The following is a 27,874-nucleotide window of genomic DNA, read 5'->3' on the forward strand; positions in this document are numbered from 1 at the left end:
TATACGGTGTTGTAATGACAGTACAAATATCGTTTTCTTAACAGTGAATCTATTTTCAGATTACTCTCTTCATTTTAATTTTTACATTGTTCAAAGTCTCCGCGACCATCAAGCACGAATACAAATTTTAGCGGTAAAAACCTGTGCTGCCATCTATCGGAAGCGTTTACTTTATTATTTATTCGTATATGCACATAATAATATCCTAACTTACATAATAGCCATAACATACACCAAATTTATAAACATTTTAAAATAAAGGGACGGAAGAACTTTTTAGGCAAATTAAAAAAACAACTGCATGTCCTGAACTTTCTGGATCGAGTACAAGATCTTTCTAGATATTCATTGACAATTTTGGTATTTCAATTTTGCCATACGATAAACGTTTTTGAAGGTAATAATAATTAAAAATAAGGAATTTAGCACGACCCCCTATGCTATTTTACACGCGATTAATAAAACTCGAGAAAATTTAAATGTGCTCAATTGAACGCAAGTTTGAAGCGCCCCTACACTAAACTGCTGTTGCGTTCTTGAAACTCGCTGGAGCCAAGGCATCGTATTTTTTTTTAAGTGAAAAAAGTACTTAGAAGGGAAAGGTTTACGCGCGAACAAATCCTGGATCCCGAAGTAACGGTTTTATCTATGTCATCGTGCCAGTGTCGATAGTGTTTCCATGAATTCTACAATCACTGTTGAAGATACCGACGAAGAGGTGATTGATTTGGATCTCAGCCAAGACATCGCCATCAATCCTGACAATGATCCGAGCGAATGTTCGATTGACAAAAACTCGTTGTCAAACGACGTTGCGAACAAAACGGATACCGCGAGTGAGAACGCGGAGGATATCAAAGATGTTTCTACTACTCAAACCTGTGACAACACAAGCGCGTCAAGGCCACTTCTTAAGGTTATGTTCCGAGACAAGAGTATTTCACGGTGAGAAACTGTTTTATGTTTTTTACTGAGTAAATTGCATTGCAATTTAACGATCACTTGATAACGGCGTCTGTTTTAGAATTGTTATTGCTTCCACTACAATATTGCGACAATAACTTGAGTTATGCTCATTGTTTACTCACAATAGGTCATCAAACTGCAATGTTCATACATTCAAATATAAAAATATATGTAGATTACTATTAACATTAATATGTGTTGTTTTTATTATATTTATTCGAATTTCAGACAATACAGTAAACATATAAAAGAATTTATAGAAAAGTTGATTCCTTCTATGGTAAAGTGTCATGAAAGCGAAGACAGTTTGGAACTGGACATTTGGGATAATGATATATGTTCTACTAGCCAATCCGCTGAATTTACAACGGAAAGCGAAGACAGTCAAGACTTGATATGTGACACGTTGTTTACGGTAGACACGCAACCAAAGCTTCAAGATGATTTTGATATTCCGACGTATGGAAAGGTTTGTTTAATAGTAATATTGAGAATTAACATTACAAGATACAAATACGTAACAAATTATTGTCATGGTATTTATATTGTAGAAATATGAAAATGCGTTTGAGAAGACCAAACCAGAACCAGTACCAATAGTTTTGCGTTCGCCAAAATTAACGTGTTTCAATTGTCTAGACAATCACAATGTACGAGATTGTCCAAAGCCACGTGATCAAGTTGCAATTAATAAGAACAAAAGAAATTTTGGTACAAAGAGTGGGAATTTGAGGGCTCTTAGGTATCACCTTGACGATGACCAGAGGTTTGGTCATCTTATTCCTGGCCAATTAAGTAGCAATTTACGTAAAGCTCTAGGTCTCAGAGAAAATGAATTACCCTTGCATATATACAGGTGATTATTATCTTTCTGAAAAATCATCATTTGATTAGAGAAAAATCATTAACACTTTTTACACTTTTTATGTATCACAATGTTCGTTGCAGGATGAGGGAACTTGGATATCCCCCAGGGTGGTTGGAGGAAGCATGCTTGCAACACTCTGGTATATCATTGTTTAATTCGGACGGCGTCGCAGAAGACGATTCTCATGCAGAGCCAGGCGAACTTTTTGAATCTGGAGATAGAGATCAATACGATATAAAAAAGATACATGATTTCCCTGGTTTTAATGTACCACCTCCACCTGATACTCGAGATGTAAGCAACCTACAGATATGACAATTTAATGAGTGAAAATACTGTACTTTCCTAAACCTGATTTGGTGGAAACTTATTACAAATGATAGGAAAATGGACAATATTGGGTATCACCGATGCAGGCTATTCATAGCAAACAAACAATGTTGACAATGCTCAAAGGGAAAAAGGCGGACGAAGGTTATAAAAGAAAAAAGCTGAAAATTTCTAACGATGGTTTAAAAGGCAATCCAGCACCAGAGTCCACAGAGATGGAGATAGAAGACGTAGAAGGTGCACCTTCTTTACCATTTATACAGGCTGTCTCACCAGATATTACCACCTTGATTTACGTCGTTATTATTATTACTCGCAGCGAAAAATAATAATAATGACCTAAATCAAGATGGTAACATCTGGTGAGACACCCTGTATAACATTGCTAGTTGAGATTTAATACCTGGAGTTTTTAATTGTGCAACACATTTTCCTTTTTAATAGAGGGTGTAGTAGAGTGTCTACCTATTAATGGACTTTTTGTACCTCCATTACCACCAGAGTCTGCCACAAAGCCACCTGAACCACCACTGCCACCAACACAAGTGAATGAAGATTCGGATTACCATTCGCAGGAAATACAATCACCGGTATAAAATAATAATCATTTTTTTCAAAGAAAATATTTTGTTAATTTAGTGAGGACAGTAACTGTAAAATTAAAAATTTAGGTACATAAAATATTACAGGAAAGCAGTGCATCACCTTTATCTCGAGCGTATTCACCGTCATTGTGTGACTTGGAAAATATGAAGAAACAATTGCTCGTGGAGCTTCACGAATCGAGTTCACAGTCGAATTCTGATGATTTGTCGAAAAGCAATGCTGCGGATTCTGCGTCGGAATCAAAGACGAACATGCCACCGCCTAATAATGAAATGACTCCGGAGTCGAGTAAAAATCGTAGAAGTTCGATGAATTCAAGTCAAGGCAGCGTAATGTCGGTAGACCTAGGTACGCCCATTTTAGAAAGCACTTCTCCGTATAGCAGGTTACCGTCGTCCGAGAAATTTTCCAAAGATATTTGCGACGTGATCAACTACGAGAATCTGCCCGATTCCACAGGTAAGTACGAACAGATGACTGGGGTTTTAAAGAAAGTAAGAGTTACTTTGGCAAAGCTTCAACAAGAATGACTTTAAAAATGTTTAGTTAGAATTTATAACTCGAAATAAGTCTTTTATTTATCTCATGAGTGCACTTTCTTTTGCATAATAGTTATAATTAATTTAAATATAAAAAGTCGAAGCATAATTTGTACTTTGTAAATAGGAACATTTCTGTTGATTGCACATGAATTGCATGAAAGAAAAGATCATTCAGAATATTATGTTTCTCATAATATAAGTTATTAAAATATTTGAATTAATTTCTACACTGTAATTACATGTTGCAATTAGTACATTAAATGGTATAAGAGTATTTTTTAGAGCATAACACTTTTTTCAAATCATGGAAATACGAGGAATTTCTAGAAAAATACAATCGTCCTTATAATTAGTCTTCCTGATTAAGTAGCAAAGATATAAAAAAGGAAATGAATTTTTTAACCAAATCTGGGACTGTCTCACTTTTCAAAAGTACAAATATATAGTATTTTTCATATGATAGTCGTCTACGTATGTGTGTAAACATGTACTTGATAATTAGTCAACAATTCAAAGTGTAATTTTCAGTTATGTACATCCCGGAATTTCAGTCTGCACTTGTTATAAACATTTCGTAGTTTCTATTCGTTCATGCCCATAAATACATTCGTCATTATAAAATCTGTAAACATAAGTGATGATCATAAATGTCATAATTAAAAAACATCATTTTTTATAGTCATAGTTATTAATTTATGTATATATACATATGAATAGATATTTTAAATATACTGTAAATTGTAAGCCAAAATGACTTGTTCTTTTCTATTTTTATACAAGAACGTTTAATTTTCGGTTTTCTTTCCTCACAAGGAGATCCGTAGTGAAATGTTTAAAAATTTTAAAAAACTTTGTACATATGTAAATAAAATAGAAATTTGTTTTTATAACAACAATAGTTCGTTGCAGAAGCACTTCGATAATTTAATTTAAGTGTACGCTTTCCTTGTTATTCCATCTATATGAAAATCATCTATTTCCCATACGGACGCATAATACAATAATATGGGGATGTTGGACGAAATTACGAAACACCGAAAAACGTAACTGTTACGAGAATTTCCAAAATTTAAGTAAAAGATTCAGGCAGTCATTTTTTCCTACAACAGACATTGAGCATAGATTTTCATGCTTTATGCGTTATTTGTATATTATTAATGCTGCATAATTATTTACAGACTCTTATTATGTATATTTTCATGTTGCGAAATAAGTAGCGACATATATGTATACATCTAAGTTTGTAAATATTACTTCTTTGGTAATTAATTAGAATATAATAATCGTTAAGTAAATGAAAATGTACATTCATGTTCATCTGGATAATGATAATACTATATTTTTCAAAATTAAGGAATTAAGAATTTAAGAGGAATGTACGTTTTCGCATATCTTACTTTTTACGGAAAAGGAGAAAGAAAGTGAAAACAGTACAAGCTGTAATGCATATAGTTATTTTATTGTCAAGAATACTATGTGGGAATGTGTAACAGTGGAAGAGATTAATTTACTCTATAAATTACTTATTTCACATTTCACATGAAAAATCGTTAAAAAATGTTTATAATTTATGATTTTATATATACAATAAATGTCTTCAAAATTTCGATTCACATGTTATAATTCCATTGTAGAAAGTTTGAACACTCAAATCCAGAAATTATTTTATTACCTCCAGAGAGATGTAAATTAATCATATTCGTAACTATGTTTTTGTCCCTGTTTCTATGATTCCCTTTATGAAAATTGTTAGAATACCATGCTATAGCAGCTTTAATATAAGAAAGAAAAAACACCTTAGTCTTATCGTGTTATCGCGAGCAAACAAAGTTTCAATCTTTAAAGTGTACAAATAAACGATATAGCAAGCGCCAATATGCAACTTTGAATTTGCTGCAATACTTTAAACGTCACCCTACAGACACCATGGCTACTTCGGTACTTCATGCGTTTGCTATCAAATAACAGTAATAGTCAAAGATAATTTTGTAAAATTAAATAAACAGAAGAACGGTAAACCTAACGAAATTCAGATCTAAATCCAAATAGACATGGAGCAATCCGTTGTCTGAAAGTTACTTCATTATATAATTTATTTATACCACATCCTTCCAATAATGATTTATCAACATAAACACCGTAAGCGTCTCTATCCGATTGCAGGTACTCAGATTATTTACAATATCAATACATAGATATCGAAATACGATCCCGTAACTCAAGTACGATTACTTTACTTCAGGTTTACTCCGTAGAATACGTTTGTTTATGTTGACACGTTTACAACGTGATATCAGAGATTGTATTTAATCTTTATTGCTGTGTAATGTTTAACGAAAATATCTTGCTAGAAATGTTTTACACATACTTATGGTATGCGACTAACATTATTATAAGATCGACAAAAAGCAAAGAAAAAGTGAAAGAGAGAGAGAGAAAATATGTACCACATAATGCATACAAATATACATTCAATTGTAGAGATTCCGTGTAGAGAGATTAAGGCGTATATCTGTAAGCTCGGCAACTTTCTGTTTTTTATATCGAGTAGACATATTACACTTTTTATTGGATTGCCGGCGGAGGTGCAGGCGGCTCGTTGTTTGAATCCTGAAAAAATTGATACGAAGTGACACTAACAATTTAGTATTCACACAATCGAATCAAGTTCAAATGTGTAACTCCACTTACACGTCCATTATCGCGATCTTTAGCGTTCTCATTTCTCAAGCGGCGAAACGAATTCGGTCGTAGTGCGTACATTATCACCATGAATGCAATGATTAAAAAGGTCATCATAAAATTCGAGGACGAAGGATTGCGCGGTGCTTGAACTAAAAAAAAATAAGTCAACAAAATATTTGTAATCATTGTGTTATTACTGATATATATATATATATACTACATACATTGGGACAAGTTGAGGCACTCGCTGTCCATGCAATAGTCATGACTCTGCCGCAACTGGAATAACAATAAAGTATTCATAAATTTTCAGAAAACAGCATGCCACGATAGAACTTCTACCGAAGTGGACGATATAAAATAACCATTAAAACCTTAGTTTAAAACTTTGAAGTTATATTGTAGGTCAAGCTGAAACATTATATCCCCGTGTGCTGTTTTTCAAACTAAAACGTTTGATTCATTGAAATTTACAAGGAAACCGTCGAGTAAGGCAAACAATGAAGAAACACCTGATGACATTAGTTTTATCGGCTCGCTTGTATGCAGAGTAAGCAAACTTCGCTTTCTGAACAGCAAAATTCCACCTCAATAGTGAACGCGTCCGTTTCACCTTGCGGACAGCTCGAACAAAGCCTCGTGATAAAAGAGGGTCATAAATTAAACTCGAATTTTCGTTTTTTCAGCATCTACAGCTCCAATCCAACGCGCGGCAGCTTTAACGCCATTACATTTGCGATTCTGATTGCCAAAGAGTTAAGTTACGACACTTATTACTAATTTTCCGTCCAAGAAAAGATTGATATACAAGGTGTTCTGGTAATTTTGTAAGAAAAAAATTATTTTATCCTTGGAGGGGGGGGGGTATTAGATTTCTCATGGGAAAACTAGGTCGTCGCCACTTACGATGAAAAACAGTTGCTGCATATGCACTTCCTGGGCGTCCATGATCTTGCAAATATCAAATCCTTCTTCGTCCATATTGTTAGATTTTCGATCAAGATTTTTCTAGCTGAAACTGAAATCATTATTTATTCACCAATTTTATTTATTTGTACGCGAAAAGCTTTTCGATACAAAAACTGAAAAAGCCGATGAACAACAGGGAAATGCGATACATTTAATAAAGAAAATAAAGAGTTATCATCCGGTGCATTTATTTATTAAGAAAAAGAAATTTCAGCTATTGCAAGAAAGCAATGCATAACTTGGTGCATATCTAAAAGAATTTTTTTCGTAGACGTAAATATGTTCCGAATGGCGTATACATATGTTATATTGCGATACGACCATATTGGAACCTATTCCGACTACTATCTAAAGTGACTGTTATCTAAAAGGAAAGGAAGTGTGCAATCGTGTATAGTATATTATAGTATAGCGTTCATGCGGTACACTGTAGTAGCAACGTAACCCGTTACTTGGTTCAGTAATTGTAGCACAACGGTGCATTTAACCACAGTATGCGAAATAAAAACTTCACATTTTCAGATTCACGATATTCCGCACTATCGTGAAATGTTTGCAACATTTTCCACCCTAAATATACCTCATACACACGTTTGTTTATTTCCAGCTAATACAAAATATTATGTAAAGACCCTTGACGTAAACTTTTATGACTTTACCTACGTTTACACAAACAAGTACAGAAAATGCATTTTCATTAGTGTACGTATACGTGAATAACTTTCGAACCCATTTTTGTTGAACGTGAAGCCACATATGCAAATAAAATTTGTTTTACAATTTTGACAAATAAGAAATGATTGTGTTCCCAGTTACATCATAATTGCTGGAAAATTTTATATTATTATGTTGACGTAACAATATTTGAATTGTTAGGTTGAATATAATCACATAAACGGAGTGATGTCTACTTGTAAAAGTGTTATTACACATACATACATGTATATGCTTCAACATGAACACTGTATATCTACGGTCTACGTAGGATGGGACATAATTGGAATCTAGAACACAATATTGATGGAATGAAATTGTGGAGACAATCATATCTTTTTTTACAGGTAATCCATAACATAAAAGAAAAAATGACGACTAGATTTGTTCACATAAATACTGAATGCTTCACAGGACCCCAACTGATGGGCTTCCACAACTCGACTCATAAACAACTCAGTGACATTACCATCATGGTTGTCAAACAGACGACTGTCGAAAAAGGTAGAAGTTCCAGTGGGGATAGTTTAGCTTATTTTACAGCCTTACATAGGACTGAACGATTACATTAACTGTTATAGTTACCTTTTTAACGTGATGAAGTTTGACACTGCAAGTTAATATCAGAGAGAGAATGAGAGTCCTCACGGTCGGAATTTTAATTTCAATGTTCCCGGTATAGTGCTGCCCCCTAGTCTTGTTTTTACCCTGGATCGGATCCTACATCATTTTTAGCGTGAAATAACAAATAATTACATGATACATTACGGACAACGCGCTCCGAAATTTATAATGCATTTTTGTTTATATAAATTAAAGTTTTCGTTCTACTTTATTATAAATCATTCAAATTGCGTTAGTTAATATTAACACAGTCGAATTTCACGTCACAGTAGTACAGTCAGTTCTTATTGATAAGAAGTTAAATAATACAATTATGATTTTGTATAAGTATTTTAAATTGACTTGCATCAAACCAATTATTACAATTGTATCCAGGAAATATTAATTTATATTAGAGATTGCAATTTACAAGTATATTATATATATTGTACAAAATGTTGTATAATAATTTTCAATTATGTTTTTTAATACTATTACGAACATTACAAAGTAAAATATACATAACAATTCTGGAGTATATTGCTATGAGGAACTTCATGAATGCGCGAACGTTCTGATCACAATATTTAGCTGGCCAATACAGTCTCACTTCTAGAAATGTTACTCTAATTCCAAGTTTTGAATCTGAAATACAATAGTTACGTAGTTTTACAGTATGTAATCATTTCAATTCAACAATTTATACAACAAGAATACATACCTCTTGAACCTTCTGCATCTCTTGTGTCAATAAATTGTCTAATATCTCCTGGAATCTTTGTCTCAGTTTAACATTTTCAATGTTAGCAATTTCAAGTTCTTGCTGCTGTCTTCGCTGCCGCAATTCAGCTAATTCTGCTTGCAATGTTCCAAGACGTGTTTGTAAGGAATCTGAAATATTTCAGCAAAAAAGTTTTGCGATTGTTGTAGAATTTTGCTCCTTGAATTAATAGAATATAATTCGTTGTTCTCGAACGAAAATACCTTTTGATATTGAAGTATTGGCTGATGGTTCTGTAAAGTTATCTGGAAGAATGTACTCTGTTTCGAATGGTTCCAATTTTGGTACTATTGTTGGTGTTGGATCGACTGGTTTCTCTGCTTCTGTTTCAGCAGTATCATTTTGAAACATTTCTTTACTAAATTCTGTCACGAGATTACTATTTGTATTTGTATTATTGTTAGATCTTTCTGAATATGTGGCTTGCAACGAATTAGAATCAGACACTCTGCTATCAGCAGAAAGACGACTGTTTTCATCCAGTTCCATAACATTTATGTTTGCTTCTTCATCATCATCTTCACTGTCGCTCACAGGCTCACCAAATATATCATGTTCAGCTGCGGAAGAAAAAAGAAAAATATTTACATGTAAAGTATATCCCATGTCTTTGTCACTTTTGTATTTATACTTATACTACTCACCAACATCGAGGCTTTGGGATGTGTTGCCATTAATACTTTCTCTTTTAGTTTTCACTGTACCAGACGATGATACTTTGTTGGGTTTTGTCTGATCTTCATCTTCGCATATTACCTCCCACTTAACATTAACAGCATCGTTATCTACCCTTAATAAACGTTTTACTTCCTTCTCAATTTCAGGAGCTTCCACATATTTCTTTTTCAAAGTTTTTCTAAATCTTCTGCGCCTTACATTCTTAGTAGGAGGTGTTACTCCATGCGGCCATAGAAACTTTTTGTCTACTTTATTCGGATCCTTTTTCTTTTGTCTCACTGGAGATTCTTCATCTGTTGTGGTATGATCATCTTCTTCTTTACAAATTAACAACTATAAACAATAAATATCACAGATTATTTTAAGCTTTCTAACATACAGATTGTTTGATCTGTTAAACGATATGTTTTTATACCTGACATATATCCGCAGTCTTATAAAAACTTTTATTATCAATGGTTTTCAAAGATTCCACAATGGTTGGCAAATCAACAACCTAAAATTTTATGTAAATATTGTTGTTTTACATTATTGTTAATGTATTTGTAAATTTTATAGAATCCAACAAATAATCACTATTATGTAAAGTTTACCTTGGTATGAAGTAACCAGTGATCGAACCTAACCTCCCCGTAACGCAAATCAGGCTCCAATTTTATGCTTAATCTATCTTTCAAAGGTAAACCACTTCGTAAAGTTTCGCGTAAAACTCGTGACGGTTCCTTGAAAAGAAAAAAATTCCCAAAAATATATCGCACAGTACATGAAATCTATTTTACCATACATAACCTTAAATAATTTAAAGCGAAACTGTTATATACTTAAATAAAATGGAATTACCGGTGGTAAACGTAAAATAAATTGGCTTTCTAATTCGACTTGAGGTTCCACAGTGGTACCATGACGACTCATATTTTATTAATGTACTTTGCGTTTTGATTCCGATTTTAAACAATATACTGCACTTGAGTTTTCAGTTACTAAAACAAATTTAACAATCGCTTGGTACACTTATAAATACTAAAGTAAATAATTCGAGATAAAGGGAATGATAATTATCGAACAAAATGAAAAACAATTGTTACGTTCTGTCTGACAAGTTAGTAAACACATTCGTAGGTAAATCGACTTGTCTGAACTAAGCTCAATATGATCGGATAAATAGATTACAAACGCGGCGGCCTAAACCCTAAGTAGATAACATGATTTTCATAGATAAGTAATTACGTGTGAAGGAATCGATAATCGTAGTGGCGAAGAGTATATTAAGTCGATTTGTACCATTTAATGAAATCATTTTAAAGAGAAGAAAAAGAAGAAGAGAAAATATACATGTGCTGTCCGTATAGTGACGTCAGTTATGACGTAATGACTAACCAATGTTCACTCCGTTTAATCTGAAATATAGATAGCGTTTCATTTAGAACTCTTTTAGTCCGGCTTCGAGCGTTACGTTACAACGTATTGTTTAAACATTTGATTTGCAACTCTCGATGCTAGTACAATATCGTATGTAAAAAAGCTGTTTCTCTAATATTCCGTCGTTCAATATTTCGCTCGAGTGCAACGTAACATACGAATAAAGTACACATGGGTATCAACATTAATAAGTTTCGGTAAACATAAAGTTGTGACCACGAATCTCGATTTTAATAATTATTGACACGTTTGAACCACTCTATCAATGTTTACAATGTGACACTGTCGAACGTGTACAAATTCTCGTACATCTTTTTGTCTTGTTTTTCCTCTTGGAGGAATATGTATAATCGAGTGATACGTGTAATATTGCGCACCAGTATCAATGTAATTTCGATCCATCGAATCACTTATTCACGCGCAAATTTCTAACATTTTCAAGAAAATTATGCTCGGAAGAGCACGCGAGATTAATTATCGAAACAATATTCTTTGAAGTGGAGCATCGTATTCTTAGCACCGTTCAATATTTCATTGATCGATTGAATAATGAATTTGATTGGATCGTATTAATGTGTATAATTGTTTCATTGTCGCAGCGGAACGGTCACGTTACATTAGGGGATCAGTTCTCGACCACGGTCGGCCGATATTTATTCTCGCGTTGCTTTTTCATCAATGTCAGACGATGTGTTCGCGGCGTACGTATTATGCGTCGTACATTTTCATTCTGAATAACTTAGCAGATCCATATGTTTATAGTTAAGCTATAACAGCGGTTGATCAATGGAACCATCAGACCTCGCGCTCGCGCGGTTGTTCTGACGTCCGTGTATCATTCGCATTCTCGCTTCGAATGTTTGTAATTTATATATCTCTGTGAAAAACAGCGTGACCCGCACAGTGCGTTGGACCCGTAAATTCTCCTCTAGACCGAAATGGTGAATTTAACAGCAGTATCGTCAACGTTTCTATTTTAATATATGTATGTGTATATATATATATATACATATATGTATATATAGTATCTGTTCCTTGTGTATTAATTAATCGTCGCAATATAAGAAGTATCGACTAGTCCGAAAGGTTGTTCGAAATTAGGTAAGTCACGAATGCTTTATGTAATATTTTTTTTTCTCTTTTTCGCATTGCACGATGATAACATCGTTCGTGCTACAAATGATTGATTCTCGTAATCACGAGAACGCAGCGATAATGCTGCAAGTAGGCTGGCGATATTACATGTACTTATTTTATATGTTCTTTTCGATTTATGTTCCGATTTGTTTAATGTCATTTGGTCATTTATGCCGTGCATAGAAGCGTGGTCGTTTCGTAAAGAAACGTAACGCGACCGATCGTTATATCGCGGTGTGGATAATTAACTGAGATTACACTATATTTCATAATGACATGCATCGCATGTTGTGCCGCCTTTTTTTTCTTTTTACGTTATTATTTTAATTTCAACAATTATTCGTCAGGCAACGAATGTGTTTTATTCGGTTCGGTTATTTTTGTTATGTATCATTATTGTCTGCTTTGCTTTAATATAAATTTGCTTTAATATAAAAATGTCTGCAATTCGATTCTCTTTGTTATTTTATGCAAATAAATACATACAACTAACATGAACTGATACTTGTGTTAGGGTATTTCAATGTACTTATGTTTATTAGATCCACAATGAGTTCCCAACCAATCGTGGTACCTGGTGGCGATCAGAGGTCTCAATCAGAAACTCATTCCGTTTCTGTTGGAAGTGCTACTGATTCATTTAAAACCATGACACCGCCAAATGTTAGCCGTTCACTTAGTAATCGTAAGTATAACTTGGATTATGTAACACTTACGTATTGTTTTTCTGTTATGGAAAAGGAATCAGACATCCTACAAAGGCTTAGAGATAAACTTCCGTTCGATAGCGGTAACAATTTTGTTTTTACTACCTATATGGTAACAATTACATACCATATATTCCATAAACAAAGTAAAAGTAATTCTCATGTAATGTAATATTTTGCTAAAATTAAGTTAATCATGTTAAAATAACTTGGAACTTTTCACACATGCATTGGTAGTTTTATTATTAGTCGCATTTTAAAATATGTACTTCTATTTCCAAACTTTCTAGCAGTAAGAAGTTTATTGAAGTATTGATAGTATAAATGATTATCATTTAAAGGTATTAGTGACAGTGGATGTGGTACATTACCAAGTAAGCTAGGTAGGCTTATTAATATGGATTGTGTGTATACAGTAGTAAGCCTCAATATTAGAATCATGGAAATCAATAAGTAGATATATGTGTATATACATACGTATAACACTATTTCTAGATTACATGTTTAGTGTTTCTTCATTTCAAAGAACTCGCTACCTCATTAATTTATGTTATTAAACGGTGTTTGAAGCAACAATTGTGATACATAGATCAAAGACATGTTATTATTCGAACATAATCTCCATCAAGTTCACTTACTATGCAAAGACATTAACACTCTATTAATAATACATTAAATACAATAATATATCACACTATTAAAAACATTACTATCATCATCTGATCATATGTATTGGATTAACATAATACATTCATGCTGTTAGCACATTATTCGCATTTCCGGCGTATTATATGACAAATATAGTTAGCAATAAGTTTGTTTGAAGAATCGTATCTGTAAATTAGAGAATGCTCTGTATTCTTTAAGGGCTGAAAATATACTCTGTGCATGAAGTATGGTGTAATATTTGAATGTAGTTTACCTGATGCATGTATAATTTGTACTGGTATGTAATAATCTTTTGATTAATTTGAACATAGTATAAAATATAAATATTTTTTCTAATGAATGCAATGTAACAATATTTTTACAGTTTGGTAGTATATTATATTATTTCTCTTCTAGTGCATGCAACCTTTTTTGCAAGACTGCATATTTTCACATGCTGTAGTAGTATGTATACACATTTTTAATGCTAACATTTCTTTGCTTCTGCGATTAAGCTAGATTAAATTTAAAGTTAAAGCTGTCGTTGTATATAAATACGTGTTTTATTGCAAAATCTGTCTTTGAGAATTAATGTTGTTAGCAGTTCACGATTAGTATTGCTAAAATAAACTTATACTTTAGAATGCGATACAGTGTAATTTAATTTTAGTATCTTCATTACATTAGTTAATTGTTAAATAGTTTATAGTTCAAGAGTTTGAGAAGTATTTAAACGAAAGAAAACATAGATTTACTTGATTTAAAAGATAATGTCTTTGAAGTAACAAAGAAAAAGATATACATATTGGTAAATAGAAATTATGACTGAAAACAAACTAAATATATAGAACCAGTGGATCAACAACTTCGACGAAGCAGTTCTCAAGCGCAGTCTGCAACATTACCTAAACTTCCATCAACAGAGTCCCTATCGACAAGTGTAAATTTAACAACTGCTGCTCCTCCACTATCTCCAGGTATAAACACAAAGTTACATTAATATCATAATGGGCAATAATACGAAAATTTGCCAGGTGCTTTTTAACTTTTTTGTGAATAAATACTCTCCCTTACTTGTTCAAGTAGTTAATTAGCTGTAAGAAAGTACATATTTTTGTTTCTTGTTCGGCTTCACAATATTTACCTATGTATTATGCGTACATTGTAATCTATACATTTTATAATGTAATCTTTGTACATTGTATAGTGCCCTTTATCCGACAGATTATTAAATATGTGTATTAAATAGATCACTATAAATATCAACTGCAAAAATATAACAATAATCTGTTATAATTATTATATACACAAACTTTATAATTTATCAGCATTGTAGTACATATAGAAATATAGGATGAAAATATGCTAACCGCATAATGAATTATGTTAATAAAATTATGCTAAGTATAATAATTGAATTTGTATAAAGTACAAAAGTTGCCTTGTACTTTGTAACAAATAAGCTGCATCTTGATTTTAAAAATTCTATGAATCTCTTAACTATGCGCTTCTTTCATAGAATAAGTTTTTGTTTTCAGAAAAGTATCAAGATTGAACTTGCCAAAGCTTGTAATGCGAATGTTTTAAGCTGAATTATATTTCAGGCTTTTAGTCTTAAGTACTTGTAAATATTGATGCAATCACAAATAGCAGAGATTTATATCAGATTGCTAGATTGAATCTGTTGCGGTCTTATAACATGAGTTTTTCATGCAATGATTCACAATATCATTTGTCAAATTTTATTAAATACTTTCATCGACATGCATAAATCATCTTAAGGAGCACATCCTGATCTAAAACTGAAATGAAAATGAAAAGAGTTTCTTCATAGGGAAACATTAAGTCAGTATTTATCGAAGCATATCAATTTCATTTATTAGCTTAACAATACGTTAAATTCAACCTATAGTAAAATAACTATGATGAAACGAAGAATAATTATTCGATGCTTCTGTCAGTAACTATCTTAATATATTACTACTGTTAACTTTTGCAAATCTAATTCTTTGTAAATTATTGTAATGTTAATGTTTAAGCAATATTAAATCAAATAATTCGAGGAATTTATCTGTTGTAGGGTTGTCTGCAATGGGCGAAGGTAATCAGAAAACGGATAATACATCTGATAAGGTAATTAATCTCATTTGATATTCATACTTATCTTGTGAAAACACAATATTATCTTATTCTATATCTCTGTATCATTTTATAGTCTCTAGACTCTTGTAAATTAACTCGGAAAGAATCGTACAAAGCTCAAAGGAAAAATTATAGAATGGAGAAGAAACGTGTTGCTAATGAACTTCTCAGTTCGTTTAAAGATCCAACTGTTATTGTGATGAGCGACTGGCTAAAAGTGCGCGGAACACTGAAGAGTTGGACGAAACTGTGGTGTATCTTGAAGCCAGGTTTACTCTTACTGTACAAAAGCCCTAAGACAAAAGTTCATATCTATGTTATTCCCGATGTAATATTTGTCCTTCTTTCTTTTATTTTAAAACTATAACCATGTAATTGTTACAGAGCAATCATTGGGTAGGAACAGTTTTATTGAATACGTGTCAAGTGATAGAACGACCGAGCAAAAAGGATGGCTTTTGTTTCAAATTATTTCATCCTTTGGAGCAATCGATTTGGGCTCCGAGGGGCCCAGAGAAGGAGGCTATAGGTAAGCATTGGATGTCTGTGAGAATCCGACAATGTCGGGTCGGGACGGGTTCTCGGAAATTTCAGAATTCCCGAATATATCGGGATCCCCGAGAATAATCTTGAAAATTTTCCGAGATTCCCAAATAAAATTCTCGACCCGTCCCGACCATCGGGCACCCGACATTTTCGTATCTTCGCACGCCTCTACTAAATATTGAATTTTCATGCTTTGAAGTAATCACAAGCAACTTTTGGCATAAACATATATCTGTTTAGGTGCTGTTGTACAACCTTTGCCAACTTCTTACTTAATCTTCAGAGCTCCATCCCAGGCAGCTGGTAAATGTTGGTTGGACGCTCTGGAGTTATCTTTACGTTGTTCCTCGTTAATAATTCGTTCAACAAGCGCAATACCCCGTGCTTTGCCACACGATACTACAACAACTCATGAGACTCAATGGAGCGAGGCCGATTATGAGAAACATTTTGATGAACATGGTAGGTCAGAGGAGAGAATATCATTAAACTAGTGTCGCATTGAACAAGTAACGTTTGCAAACCAAGCTAATAATGTTTGCTTCCAAACCATCACGTACATTTAGTCTTAGTAGCTAGAATAGTATACAATTAGATTTAGAGAATTACTTAGTTAAGTTTCATTCTGGGAAATTACAAATATTAATGGTGTCATTATTATAACTCCTTTCCTGGCATCTATCACCTTGAACACTTACTTCCTATGCCTGAAGTATGTTTATCTAATTATGCTCCTCGATCGCCTGCATCCCCTCAAAGACGTTTGTTGTCATGCCCGCAACCATTCTTACCTAATGCAACCGATACTCCTAGAAGTGCTTGTCCTTCACCGACTCCAATGTTTCAACAATTGTACCATGCCATCGCATACTGGGACAGACGGTTTTGCGACAGATCTCCAACACCTGCCATGGACACAGACATGGTTGAAATATCGAATTCTGTGGGGACGTTAGGTGATGGAGATGTGTATCCTGACAGATCACACACTGAAATTAAACCTCGAAATCGTGTGCTATCTACCAATCGGCGCATGACCCTTCCCTCTATACATGTCCTTCAGTATGACACCCCACAAGTAGTAACGCTAGACCCTGTGCACTCCTCACACACAGACCTGGACGACATTAGCCAACCTGAAAACGGAGTCGCAGCCGACGCAGAAATCAGCGCATCGGACAGCGAGTCTGACGGATCGGTTAAAGAAGATCAACCCGAAACCATCAATGAAACCCCGTACATTGCGAACGAAAATGAAGTTCTTGGATCGGTAAAATATATCCTGTAGTTTTAATATTTACACTGTGAATTACTGAAATTTAATTCAAATTCGAAATACAGGCCGGAGAAGTCGTCACAGAATTACAAGATGAGCAAAAATCTTTAATATGGTTCCTATTGAAGCAAGTTCGGCCAGGCATGGATTTGTCCAAAGTAGTTTTGCCTACTTTTATTTTAGAACCTCGCTCATTTTTAGAGAAGCTGGCAGACTCCTATTATCATGCAGACTTATTGTCTCAGTAAGTTACACAAATCTTTATCGATACACAGTCGGTCTCATAATTAATTGACGGCACACGCTTTAAATCAGAATAACGTTTTTTTACAAGTGGACCAAATGAAAAGCAACTTTTACTTTTTTTTTTGTAATTTAAACTAAACGTAATTTTTCTGAAAATTTCGTTACATATCACCCAGTAAACTAATCAATCTAGCTTTGCAGAAAAACTGAAATCGTTTGGCCCATTTATAGAGAAAGTTACTCTAAGGTGTTTGCCATCAATTATGAGACTGACTGTACAATCACGGATTTATATAATTTATTTATTATCTGTACAGGGCTGTATTAGAAGATGATGCATTTACACGCATGAAAGGCGTTGTAAAGTGGTATTTATCAGGTTTCTATAAGAAACCTCAGGGTTTAAAAAAACCATATAATCCATTATTGGGCGAAACCTTTCGCTGTTATTGGCAGCATCCTAATGGTTCGAGGACTTTCTATATAGCTGAACAAGTAAGCCTTCTATCACCTAATCAGTCCTTTGAAAAATTATTGGAGCTACTTCTAATTTACTGTTACAGTTATCTCACCATCCACCTATATCAGGTTTTTACGTAACTAATCGTCAAGACGGGTTCACTATTAGCGCTACGATTATTGCTAAATCTAAATTTTATGGTGAGCACGTGCAACATGACATGTCACATATTTTCTTGAAATTAGTACTTCAAATAATGTACACATATATATTGTACATATATATTTGTCTTTTTCAGGAAATTCAACATCAGCCGTTTTAGATGGTGTTGCAATATTAACAATGTTACCTAGAGGCGAAGATTACACAATGACTATACCTTACGCTCATTGTAAAGGTATCCTTATGGGTACTTTATCTATGGAACTAGGCGGTAAAGTTCAAATAAATTGCGAGAAAACGGGTTACCATACTGAAATAGAATTCAAGCTCAAGGTAACTAACACCGTAGAAAATAAAAATAAAAATTGCACATTATATCTACAAGTAATTAATTTATTACTTTCGTAACAGCCATTCCTTGGTGGAGTAGAACAAATGAATCAAGTAGCAGGAGCGATACGTTTAGGAAAGGAAACTCTTGCTACTATATCAGGATACTGGGATGGACAAATAGTATTTACGGATAAGAGGGCTGGAGTACGTGACATACAAATATTTGTTACATTAATAATACTAGCTTAATACAATTGTGTAAATTAATCAATCCCATGTCGATCGATTTTATAGATAGAAAGTGTATTCTTCAATCCAACGCCGGAAGTTCGCAGAAATAGATTGAAAAAATATACGGTACCCATAGACCATCAAAGTACATGGGAAAGCGAAAAATTATGGTACGAAGTTACTCAATCAATTAACCGAGACGATCAGGTTGCTGCTACCGAAGCAAAAACCCAGTTAGAAGAGGCGCAAAGAGAACGTGCCAAGGAGCGAAAACTGAAGGGTCAAGAATGGGTTCCTAAATATTTCGTTCAGGTACTTAACATTATTCGTGTAGAAAAGATTTGGAAACAGCAGTAAATATTTTCGATCCCTTTATTCGACGAGATTTTACCGCTTCTTATTGCTATTCGGTTAAGATGATTTAACTTTCATGCTTGAAAAGTGGCGTTTTGTTAACAGGACATCATAACGGGTAATTGGGTATATCGACATGCAGACGTTAGACCGTGGGATCCTAGAAACGATGTTGTGCAATACGAACAAGACTATATTGTGCGCACTAAAACTAGACATAAAACACCAATTATGCGTACTGGTAGTATCGTTTCGACCGATCCTCAAACACAGGTACAAAAATCCAAAGGTTGAACGACAAAATGCATGTTCGTATTTCACTTACACAGCAATAGTGTTAAAACCATTTTACCTATAGTTATCTGCATGCCGAAGAAGAATTCATTATGTATGTACAGTCGTTCCAATCCATTTCATAATACATTTATAATAGTACAATCAAATAGTACGATATCTGCTAACGCATTATCTTACTGCATATTTTTATGGAGATTATAATTACGTATATGGTTATGCACTTTGTTGTTTTTAACTCTACAACAAAACCAAAGATAAAATTGCGGTAAAATATGAGCGATTGTATTATTTATATTATAGGTTCCGCTTCTACAAGCAGAATCTCGCTCCTCGCTCTCTGTATTGAAATCTTCGAAAAGACAATTATCAAATAATTTGCCGTTAACAGAAACAGCTCATGATTCGGGAAGTTCGTCTGCAGAGGGCCACTCAGATTCTAGTCAATCGATAGGTAAAAGGAAACGTTCTACCGCAAGGTAAGAGTTACAACATTGTCCTATACTATAAAATAATATTATCTATATGATGTTCTTAAACGGCGAAGTATTAATTTTTCAGAATAATAGATGTTATGAAAGATCTAGAACGCCATATGTTACAATATGGCGAAGATCTAAATCGTATACAACGTGTGGTAGAACAGATTGCTGTGAAGCAACGAGAACAAGGCGAACAACATTATACAATAAATATGTTAAAGAATTTTATAGATACAATTCTCATTATTGTAATAGTTTTTTGTGTACAATACTTGGTAAAAATGTGGACCGCGGAGCTTAGCGGGGGTTGAAAACTACGGTAAAATATCGCAATTGTACACTTTATATGTTATTTATCTTCCCTCGATTCGAGTTGTTCGCTTTGTACCCATAAAAGCCTTAATGGCAGAGACACCCAAAATTTCAAATACTTAAATTATACGTGTTTTTCTTTTTGGCAGAGGAAAATAAGGCACGTCGTGTTCGGTAGATTACCGCTAAAACATAGAATAAAAAAGTCCAGATGTTCCAAGGAATATTCTGTAAATGCAGTGCAATCATGTTTTATTTAGTTTTTAGAAGTTTTATTTGAAACTATCGTAGGGCAACACTTCCCCCGCACTGAAAACTGTAGAGTTCACTTTCCGGTGATTACTATAAGATGATGTAATTGTTGTTAAACAGATCTCACAGTGGCGAGATCTGTTATGGGTAAGGGAGATTAAATTCACTATTTCGTTGAGCTTATCATGTACATAATATTTTATATTATACTGCACGGAAAGTAATTATATATTTATTCAGAGAACCTAAGATGTTGTAGTCTTTAATGCAGTCGCTCAATAATAAACTGTAATATTAATAAGATTCTTGTAAAAATGATAACATATATTATTATAATAAATTTGATTATATTACCTTGAACTACAAAGATTATGAAAGAAAGGGGGAATGTTAATTGCAGTTCCAAGTTAAATATAATAAAAATTTTACAATGGTTACCGAAAGCGATAGCTTGAAGATATTAGTGCATCGGTCATTAGTATTGTTATTGATTAGACAATATACAGCGAATGTCGAATGTTAATATTGTTGACGCAATATTAACGAAAAAATTCGTCCAAAATTTTGAAATAGAGCTTAAGCCGTGATTTTGATTTTGTATATTTATATTGCTGAATTTATTGCAAAGTATCCAATAAGAGTCGTATGACTTCGTTTCCATATTTAGATACACCCGCATGAACTATACTACTTTATACTCTAGTAATTTAAAACGAATTTTAATTGTATATGCTTGCAAATTATTGCAACTCTGAATGCAAGAATATTGATTCTTTAAGTGGAATACTTTCCTGATAAAACTATGAAGACATTAGTAATTTTAGTATCGAAGTAAATGATAAATATATAAATAATTTCCATTTTCAATGTTCTTTCATATCAAGTTATAAAAATTGATAAAAGTCCTATTTAGGTCTCTACGAAGCATTAACTTTGGGATGCAATGTACAATAAAATTTATTGCTTTTGTAATCTTATATTTCAGTAACAAAAGAGTTTTTTTCAACAGTAATTTTGTTCAAAGATTTACAGTGCATATTTCGATAAAATAGGCAAGAGTGTTTTATACATAAAATGGTGATGCATTTATTAATGTAGATACATTGTTTGCATGGAATTAAGTAGTAGTACTATCTGTAACTGTATAAAATTGTTATACTGGTTTCTTTTATACAGTTTTTTTAATATAATTATTTATTCCTTTTTGGGTACAACGTATGTGCATTGACAGATAAAAATTTTCCCATGATAAGAGTTCCAATAATAATTAATGGTTATTATTAACTTTTGTCTGTAGAATTTTGCTTCATAATTAAAACATTAATGCCTTATAAAATGTCAAAAAACAACATTCCTTAATTGTTATAAACTTTTAATGATACAAAGACCAATCTTTTGTTACTAGATTGTAATAAATGCTTTGTACTTTTTAGAACACTGCAATTAACTGCAAACTATTCGACAATGTCTTTAAAAGTTTCGGTGATACTGAATAAATTTTACAAATGAACTCATTTAAGTTACTCTAAATTTATTGAGTTTATATGTATGACTAAGTATGGCCTCCATGATGAATATTATCATATTTTGCACAAAGATTTGTAACAATTTTTCACTTGAATTGTCCTATCTTATGGTCATCTATCTTTAACTATTTGTAACTATTCATAGGAATTTGAAAGGGGAATCAGATTAGAATAATCCAAAGAGTTAGAGACGATACAATGTGACTTGTATTGTTAGCTCTTATCACATTTCACATGTGGTGCTGTGTACTATGATAGTTTATTTTTTGTAATATTTACTGATCCAATATATTTTCAGTAGAGTACCTGATATTTTTGTATTACAGTTTATTTAAGTTTTATATTCGTAAATGTTTGAAGCAATCGCGAGATTTTATTAAGATTATTCATTGTTCACCATTATCAATTTATTTAATAATTGTTTCTCAACTCTTATTCGTTGATTAATGTTTAAAATCTGTTAAAAATAATAAAATCAGAAATAAATTTACACGAAATGGTTGAAAAGACATATATTATAAATTCTAAATATGAATATTTTATGTAATTGAAAGGATTTTATAAATTATCCTGAACAATATATATTTAGATTGTAGTTTTATTGATGCATATATATACGCGTATATATGTATCCTTTTAAATGTTTTAATTATTTAAATGAATTGTTTACACCATGACTAGGTATATATATTGTAAGTAATGCGTAATATATAATACTATGACAAATAAATACGATACAAATCTAATATTGCATTCCTTTTTTAAAGCATTCATTTTTTTATTTTAATGTGTCCCATAAAAATTAATAGTTAAAAAAAAACTGTATTCATTGTTTGACAATTATATTATTTGATATCGAATAATGTACACAAAAAAAGAATATTCTTCAAAAAACAGCAAAAAATTGGATGATACTAAAGATGATAAACGTGGTAACAATGATGACAACAAATCGCCTCGTAAGATAAATATTTCTCATTTCTTTATAAGGTTATGCTGTCTGCTTTTTTATTGACATATGAAGGAAATTTCTTTTACTTTATAATGTTATTCAATAATTTATTAGAAATAGCTCACATCCAAGTAACGCCACAGATGATTCGTGCAGCCATAAAAAGATTACAATTCCGTAAACTTTATGTCAATTTGAACCTAATCACTGAGTATTTACGTCGTAATTACCCTGTTGATAGAAATAAAAAAACATTTAGAGAAGAATTGATTAAAAAATTGGATTGTGCGGTCCGCGTTGGGTTAATAACAATGCATGGGCAAGATGCTTATTGCTTACCTAATATAAGAGACGAGGCAAACAATATAAGAACAGCATTCTCTGCATTTTGGGAGATGTATAGAAACGTAATTAAAAAGATCATAATAAATTCTAAATGCATTTTTTATAATTTCTAACATCTATCATTTCCTTTTTTAGTATAAAAAGTCGCCTGTTTTGCGATACGGAAATCAGAATAAAAAGCAATCCACCGCTAAAAGAAAATTAAGAAACATAATAGAATATCTGGAAAAATAGGTAACTAAAGTAATGTTTCCTCCAACAAACAACAATGTATTTAACAAAAATACAATATTTTGTATCGGTTTATTAATACATAATATACATTGGATACAGTTAGTATACAATTATACATATTTTAGATATGCATTGAATTTTTATATATTTTTATAATATAAAAGATTTTTTTATAATACCTATACAACAAAATATAATATACATTAAGTTATAATTATAAAAAATTAATTTCAGAATTTGAAAAATGTTTAACCAATTAACTGCAGTTAGCAGTTTAAACAGTTTTGGATTGACGTGTATACACGTCGAACGCAGTTAACTGGTTAAGGCTATAGACCTCGAGAAAATTTATAGTTATTGTGTGTATTGTAATGTAGAAAAGGGATTGTTTGCATCATAACACGATGGTTCATCTAAACTTTCATCTGCAGAAAAATACTCTGTATCACTATCAGTTCCATTTTTATTATTCTTTACACGCTTTTTTCTAATTCTTTGTTTTACTTGATAATTACTTTGAGATTGAAATAATACAGGAAATAGAGATTTTATCCTTGACAAGAGTACATGAAACAGTCTTAACAGACTTGGAGAACTTTGCAACACATTATTTATGTATCCATCAATGTCATAGCGTGTCTTAAAATTATTAGATAAATTATACAATAAAGTCCCATTAAATAAATTAGCTATCTTGATATGTGGATAAGGGTAATCTAAAAGTGCATTCAAATTTATAGCTTGCAATAAGCAAGCCTGAAACTTTGCAAATGCATGAACGATTGTCCTATTAAATTTCTTGTCATTCGAGGATAACTTTTTATCCATTTCAAAGTGAGAAACGAAAAATGATGCTGCTAGTAAGCAATCGTCTGAATTAACATCATTACAGGCCTCGAAAATTGTGACATTCATTTCATAATAAGGCTTATAATTACTTTCTTTTCTCCTTTTTCGTATATCTTCGATTAATGAACCACATTTATTTTGAAAATAATTCATATTTCTAAATTTTCCTATTTTAAAATCTACTATATTAAATAATAAACAAACAAATAAAGAATATGCATAACATTTGTGCAATCTAGATAGTTGCTCGTGTTCAATCCAATATTTCATACAAGCAATGTACAGCATCCATTCTGGTAAAAGTTCATTTATTCCTTGAGTATCCACTACTCCCAAAGTATTATTTAAAATCTCTTTCCGAATGATTAACGGAATTTGTCTAAGATTAGATAGATGTGGTACTGTACAAGAAAATATTCTATCAAATCCTTCTAATGTATAACTTGCGAGATTTTTATGAGAATATCTAATCATGTAATTCATAACATTTCTATCATTCGTTGGTCTTGATGTCAAAAGTGTAAATATAGTCCTAACAATCTCTAAACTTATTATATTACTCGAAGGATAATTATAATCCTCTATTTGTACTGGACAAATGTATAAACCTCGAACCAACAAGTCCATGAAATACGAAGGATATCTGCCCATTAAAAATTCATTCACAAACCATTCTGGTAAATTGTTAACTAATGCATTAGGGACATCAGGCTTTGATGTGCTTAACGTATTTAATATCTCAAGCTCATCTTCCTGCTCTTCTACTTCGCTTGTGTCATCCTCATCCGCATCGCAGGTTTCTTCTATGTACGTCAAATTGTTGATATCTTCATCGAATGTGAAAATTCTGTTCACAGAATATGTCATGACTTGAGCAGCATAGTCCTTTGAAAATCCTAATGGTACAAGTAAATCTGCAGACGCATTCGTATAAACATTTATGTTGGTTTCTATTAAGCTCAATATTTTTTGCCTTGTAGGTTTAGGTAATCTGCATAGAATACCGATTACTGCTTCGTTCAAAGTATGTTTACTTAACCAAGCAAAAGTTGCTTGTATAAGATGGTATCTATAATTGTGTTTCTTTCGTCCTGCTCCCCGCATTTGCAAATGTTTGAAGAAGTTTTTAAATATGCTACTCTTTACGTAATCGTTTCCCAATAATATAGCGGCTAAGGGTAGCACAGATTGATTCAAACCCCTGAAAGAGTTCAATAGGTACTCAACTCTATAAATTTTACAGCGTTTCATGTAACCTTGTCCGGTTGAACTCTTTACTACATTCGGTTCTAATGTATCCAACGGTATATACATTGTTCCATAGATATAAAAATCAGAATCGTAACTGAGTACAGGACAATTTAATATCCTCGCTACGGACGCTATGGCGTTGTCAGCTTCGAATAAACATTGAACATGTCGAATATTTTTATCTCTTAAAACGTCCTTAAACACCAGTTTGTTCAGCAAAGGAAAGAATTTCATACGTTGTTGACTCATAGGAGAAAAGCACGATGCCATATAAACTTTTTCCTTTGCTCTTTGTATAACAGTTTTCAGTTTCTTGTTTTCGCAACCACCGTCTAGAAGGACTAATGGCGTTATATTGCATTTTAAGAGATCGTCAAAGAAATTTGATACGCGTTGAGCATATTTGTCATAGTCACCGCCAAACGCGCAATTAGACCTGGTGGATAAATTGTATATGTGACAACCAACGCTATTGCCGTCAATTACCAAATATGTATCACGTAGTTCATAATATGTCAAATAACGATCTGATTGATTGTTTATATATGTTGTTAAACCTTTTATACCCATTTCGGAATAGTCTTGTTTTGATTTTCATTGATGGTTAATAGCACGATGTGAGTTTCTACATTTCATCCGATGAACGTTCAAACATTTTCTTCGTATGCATCCCGTTCAGATACCGAACGGTGTATTATTTTAATTAGCCTGTTTGTCTTTCATGTTACTTTTATTCTGTGATCTTTTATAGAGTAAAAATGTATATACACTGTTTTTGTTTCTATTCGTACATAGATCTCTATGCTCTGAACATGTGCAATTGATAAACTCTTGTGTATACAAGGTTATCGATTCTCTATGACTACTCAACATCATGAGTGACTGCATACTCCACAAAGATATTCAAACAAATAGAAATTCTAAAAAATAGAAGTAAACATAATATCTATCTATAAAAATGGCAAATCTTACAGAAAAATACAATAATCGTCATTCTATGGATTAAATTATTAATCAATCAAGTAATAATTATGAGAATGTTCTATAAACGTTATCAGAGCTTTCATTATCCGAATGCTTCGCTATTTCGTTATCCACGCTTTAGACGTGCAAGTGTAAATGGCAAGTCTTTACAATATCATTAAAGAATAGATTTGTATATTCATAAATATTAGATGTGAAATAAATATGAAATAATTCAGTATAAAGTATGATTAAGAAATGATACGATTAATATGATTAGTCGATTATCGTCTGTAAAAATTAAGTAATCTTCAGAAAAGAATGAAGGGTAAGAGTTAAAAGTTAAATCACTTCGATAAGTACATGAAGGTTTTGCGTTTTAAAGTATTCTAAATAATTGATTACAGAGCCTATTCCTATTTAACCTCTTCCCATACTAATGGCGTCGAAACGAAAGCGTGTAGTGTTAAGTATAATAACAAAACACGAGATTATTCGAAAGCTGGAAAGTGGTGAGAGTGCAGCGAAATTAGCAAAAATATATGGTATCGGGAAAGCTACGATCACAGGTATTAAAAATCAGAAAGATGCCATCGAAAATTATTTGCTGCAAGCAGACACCTTGGACATTGCTGTCCACAGAAAGAGTATGATGGTGCCAAAGTATAAAAATGTAGATGATGCTGTGTTTCAATGGTTCCTAGAAAATAAAGATAAAGGGGTGTCAATATCCGGGCCTATTCTCTGCGAGAAGGCACTGGAATTCAATGAGAAATTAAATGGAAATCCGAATTTTAAGGCAAGCAGTGGTTGGTTAGAAAAATTTAAATCACGTCATGGTATTCGAGAGTTAAATGTATCTGGGGAAAAGTTATCCACAGATCATATTAAAGATCGTATTACAGATCACATTACAGATCATATTACAGATCATATTACAGATCATATTACAGATAATATTACAGATGATATTGCAGATAATATTACAGATGATATTACAGATAATATTAC

General features: G+C 32.5%; 5 protein-coding genes across 16 annotated transcripts; 2 read left to right on the top strand and 3 right to left on the bottom strand.

Moving 5' to 3' along the window:
* The first annotated feature begins 679 nt into the window (after positions 1-679).
* On the top strand, positions 680-3,702 carry LOC143359992 (zinc finger CCHC domain-containing protein 8 homolog). 2 transcript variants are annotated; one of them, XM_076798471.1, is made up of 7 exons: positions 680-945; positions 1,195-1,435; positions 1,518-1,822; positions 1,915-2,128; positions 2,218-2,401; positions 2,609-2,754; positions 2,836-3,702. In XM_076798471.1, exons 1-7 carry the CDS (start codon positions 680-682, stop codon positions 3,298-3,300), a joined length of 1,821 nt encoding a protein of 606 aa, XP_076654586.1. In that variant the 3' UTR covers positions 3,301-3,702. The 2 variants fall into 2 exon arrangements, with proteins under 2 accessions (XP_076654586.1, XP_076654587.1); XM_076798472.1 differs by having other exon boundaries at positions 2,854-3,702.
* A 1,048-nt stretch (positions 3,703-4,750) lies between these two features.
* On the bottom strand, positions 4,751-8,388 carry LOC143360004 (small integral membrane protein 14). 3 transcript variants are annotated; one of them, XR_013083194.1, is made up of 5 exons: positions 7,626-7,900; positions 6,904-7,009; positions 6,222-6,276; positions 6,004-6,146; positions 4,751-5,922 (listed from the first exon to the last, which is right to left on the bottom strand). XR_013083194.1 is itself a non-coding variant. In XM_076798491.1 (5 exons), the coding sequence occupies exons 2-5, from the start codon at positions 6,976-6,978 to the stop codon at positions 5,878-5,880; spliced, it is 318 nt and encodes a 105-aa protein (XP_076654606.1). In that variant the 5' UTR covers positions 6,979-7,009; positions 8,266-8,388; the 3' UTR covers positions 4,751-5,877. The 3 variants fall into 3 exon arrangements, 2 of the variants coding, with proteins under 2 accessions (XP_076654606.1, XP_076654607.1); XM_076798491.1 differs by lacking the exon at positions 7,626-7,900 and adding an exon at positions 8,266-8,388; XM_076798492.1 differs by lacking the exon at positions 7,626-7,900 and adding an exon at positions 8,266-8,367 and having other exon boundaries at positions 6,904-7,015.
* Positions 8,389-8,492: 104 nt separating this feature from the next.
* Positions 8,493-11,240, bottom strand: Taf7 (TATA-box binding protein associated factor 7). Of its 3 annotated transcripts, none has more exons than XM_076798477.1 (8): positions 11,120-11,240; positions 10,583-10,722; positions 10,336-10,464; positions 10,158-10,238; positions 9,709-10,075; positions 9,268-9,624; positions 9,005-9,174; positions 8,493-8,928 (listed from the first exon to the last, which is right to left on the bottom strand). In XM_076798477.1, the coding sequence occupies exons 2-8, from the start codon at positions 10,652-10,654 to the stop codon at positions 8,905-8,907; spliced, it is 1,200 nt and encodes a 399-aa protein (XP_076654592.1). In that variant the 5' UTR covers positions 10,655-10,722; positions 11,120-11,240; the 3' UTR covers positions 8,493-8,904. The 3 variants fall into 3 exon arrangements, with proteins under 3 accessions (XP_076654592.1, XP_076654591.1, XP_076654590.1); XM_076798476.1 differs by lacking the exon at positions 11,120-11,240 and adding an exon at positions 10,970-11,086; XM_076798475.1 differs by lacking the exon at positions 11,120-11,240 and adding an exon at positions 10,828-10,911.
* Positions 11,220-23,015, top strand: Orp8 (Oxysterol-binding protein-related protein 8). Of its 7 annotated transcripts, XM_076798463.1 has the most exons (19): positions 11,228-11,358; positions 12,187-12,262; positions 12,841-12,983; positions 14,071-14,118; positions 14,502-14,630; positions 15,734-15,786; positions 15,869-16,099; positions 16,180-16,324; positions 16,582-16,803; positions 17,457-17,611; positions 17,683-17,861; positions 18,181-18,358; positions 18,427-18,523; positions 18,622-18,818; positions 18,897-19,022; positions 19,113-19,361; positions 19,509-19,676; positions 20,001-20,176; positions 20,259-23,015. In XM_076798463.1, the coding sequence occupies exons 3-19, from the start codon at positions 12,848-12,850 to the stop codon at positions 20,488-20,490; spliced, it is 2,721 nt and encodes a 906-aa protein (XP_076654578.1). In that variant the 5' UTR covers positions 11,228-11,358; positions 12,187-12,262; positions 12,841-12,847; the 3' UTR covers positions 20,491-23,015. The 7 variants fall into 7 exon arrangements, 6 of the variants coding, with proteins under 6 accessions (XP_076654576.1, XP_076654575.1, XP_076654579.1 ...); XM_076798461.1 differs by lacking the exons at positions 12,187-12,262; positions 14,071-14,118 and adding an exon at positions 13,347-13,388 and having other exon boundaries at positions 11,220-11,358; XM_076798460.1 differs by lacking the exon at positions 12,187-12,262 and having other exon boundaries at positions 11,220-11,358.
* A 716-nt stretch (positions 23,016-23,731) lies between these two features.
* Positions 23,732-26,476, bottom strand: Ast (single-strand DNA endonuclease protein asteroid). Its single transcript, XM_076798466.1, has one exon. It carries the CDS (start codon positions 26,468-26,470, stop codon positions 24,155-24,157), a length of 2,316 nt encoding a protein of 771 aa, XP_076654581.1. The 5' UTR covers positions 26,471-26,476; the 3' UTR covers positions 23,732-24,154.
* Between the last annotated feature and the right edge of the window lie 1,398 nt (positions 26,477-27,874).

The sequence above is a fragment of the Halictus rubicundus genome, chromosome 12 (genome assembly GCF_050948215.1).
Source record: "Halictus rubicundus isolate RS-2024b chromosome 12, iyHalRubi1_principal, whole genome shotgun sequence".
NCBI lineage: Eukaryota > Metazoa > Arthropoda > Insecta > Hymenoptera > Halictidae > Halictus > Halictus rubicundus.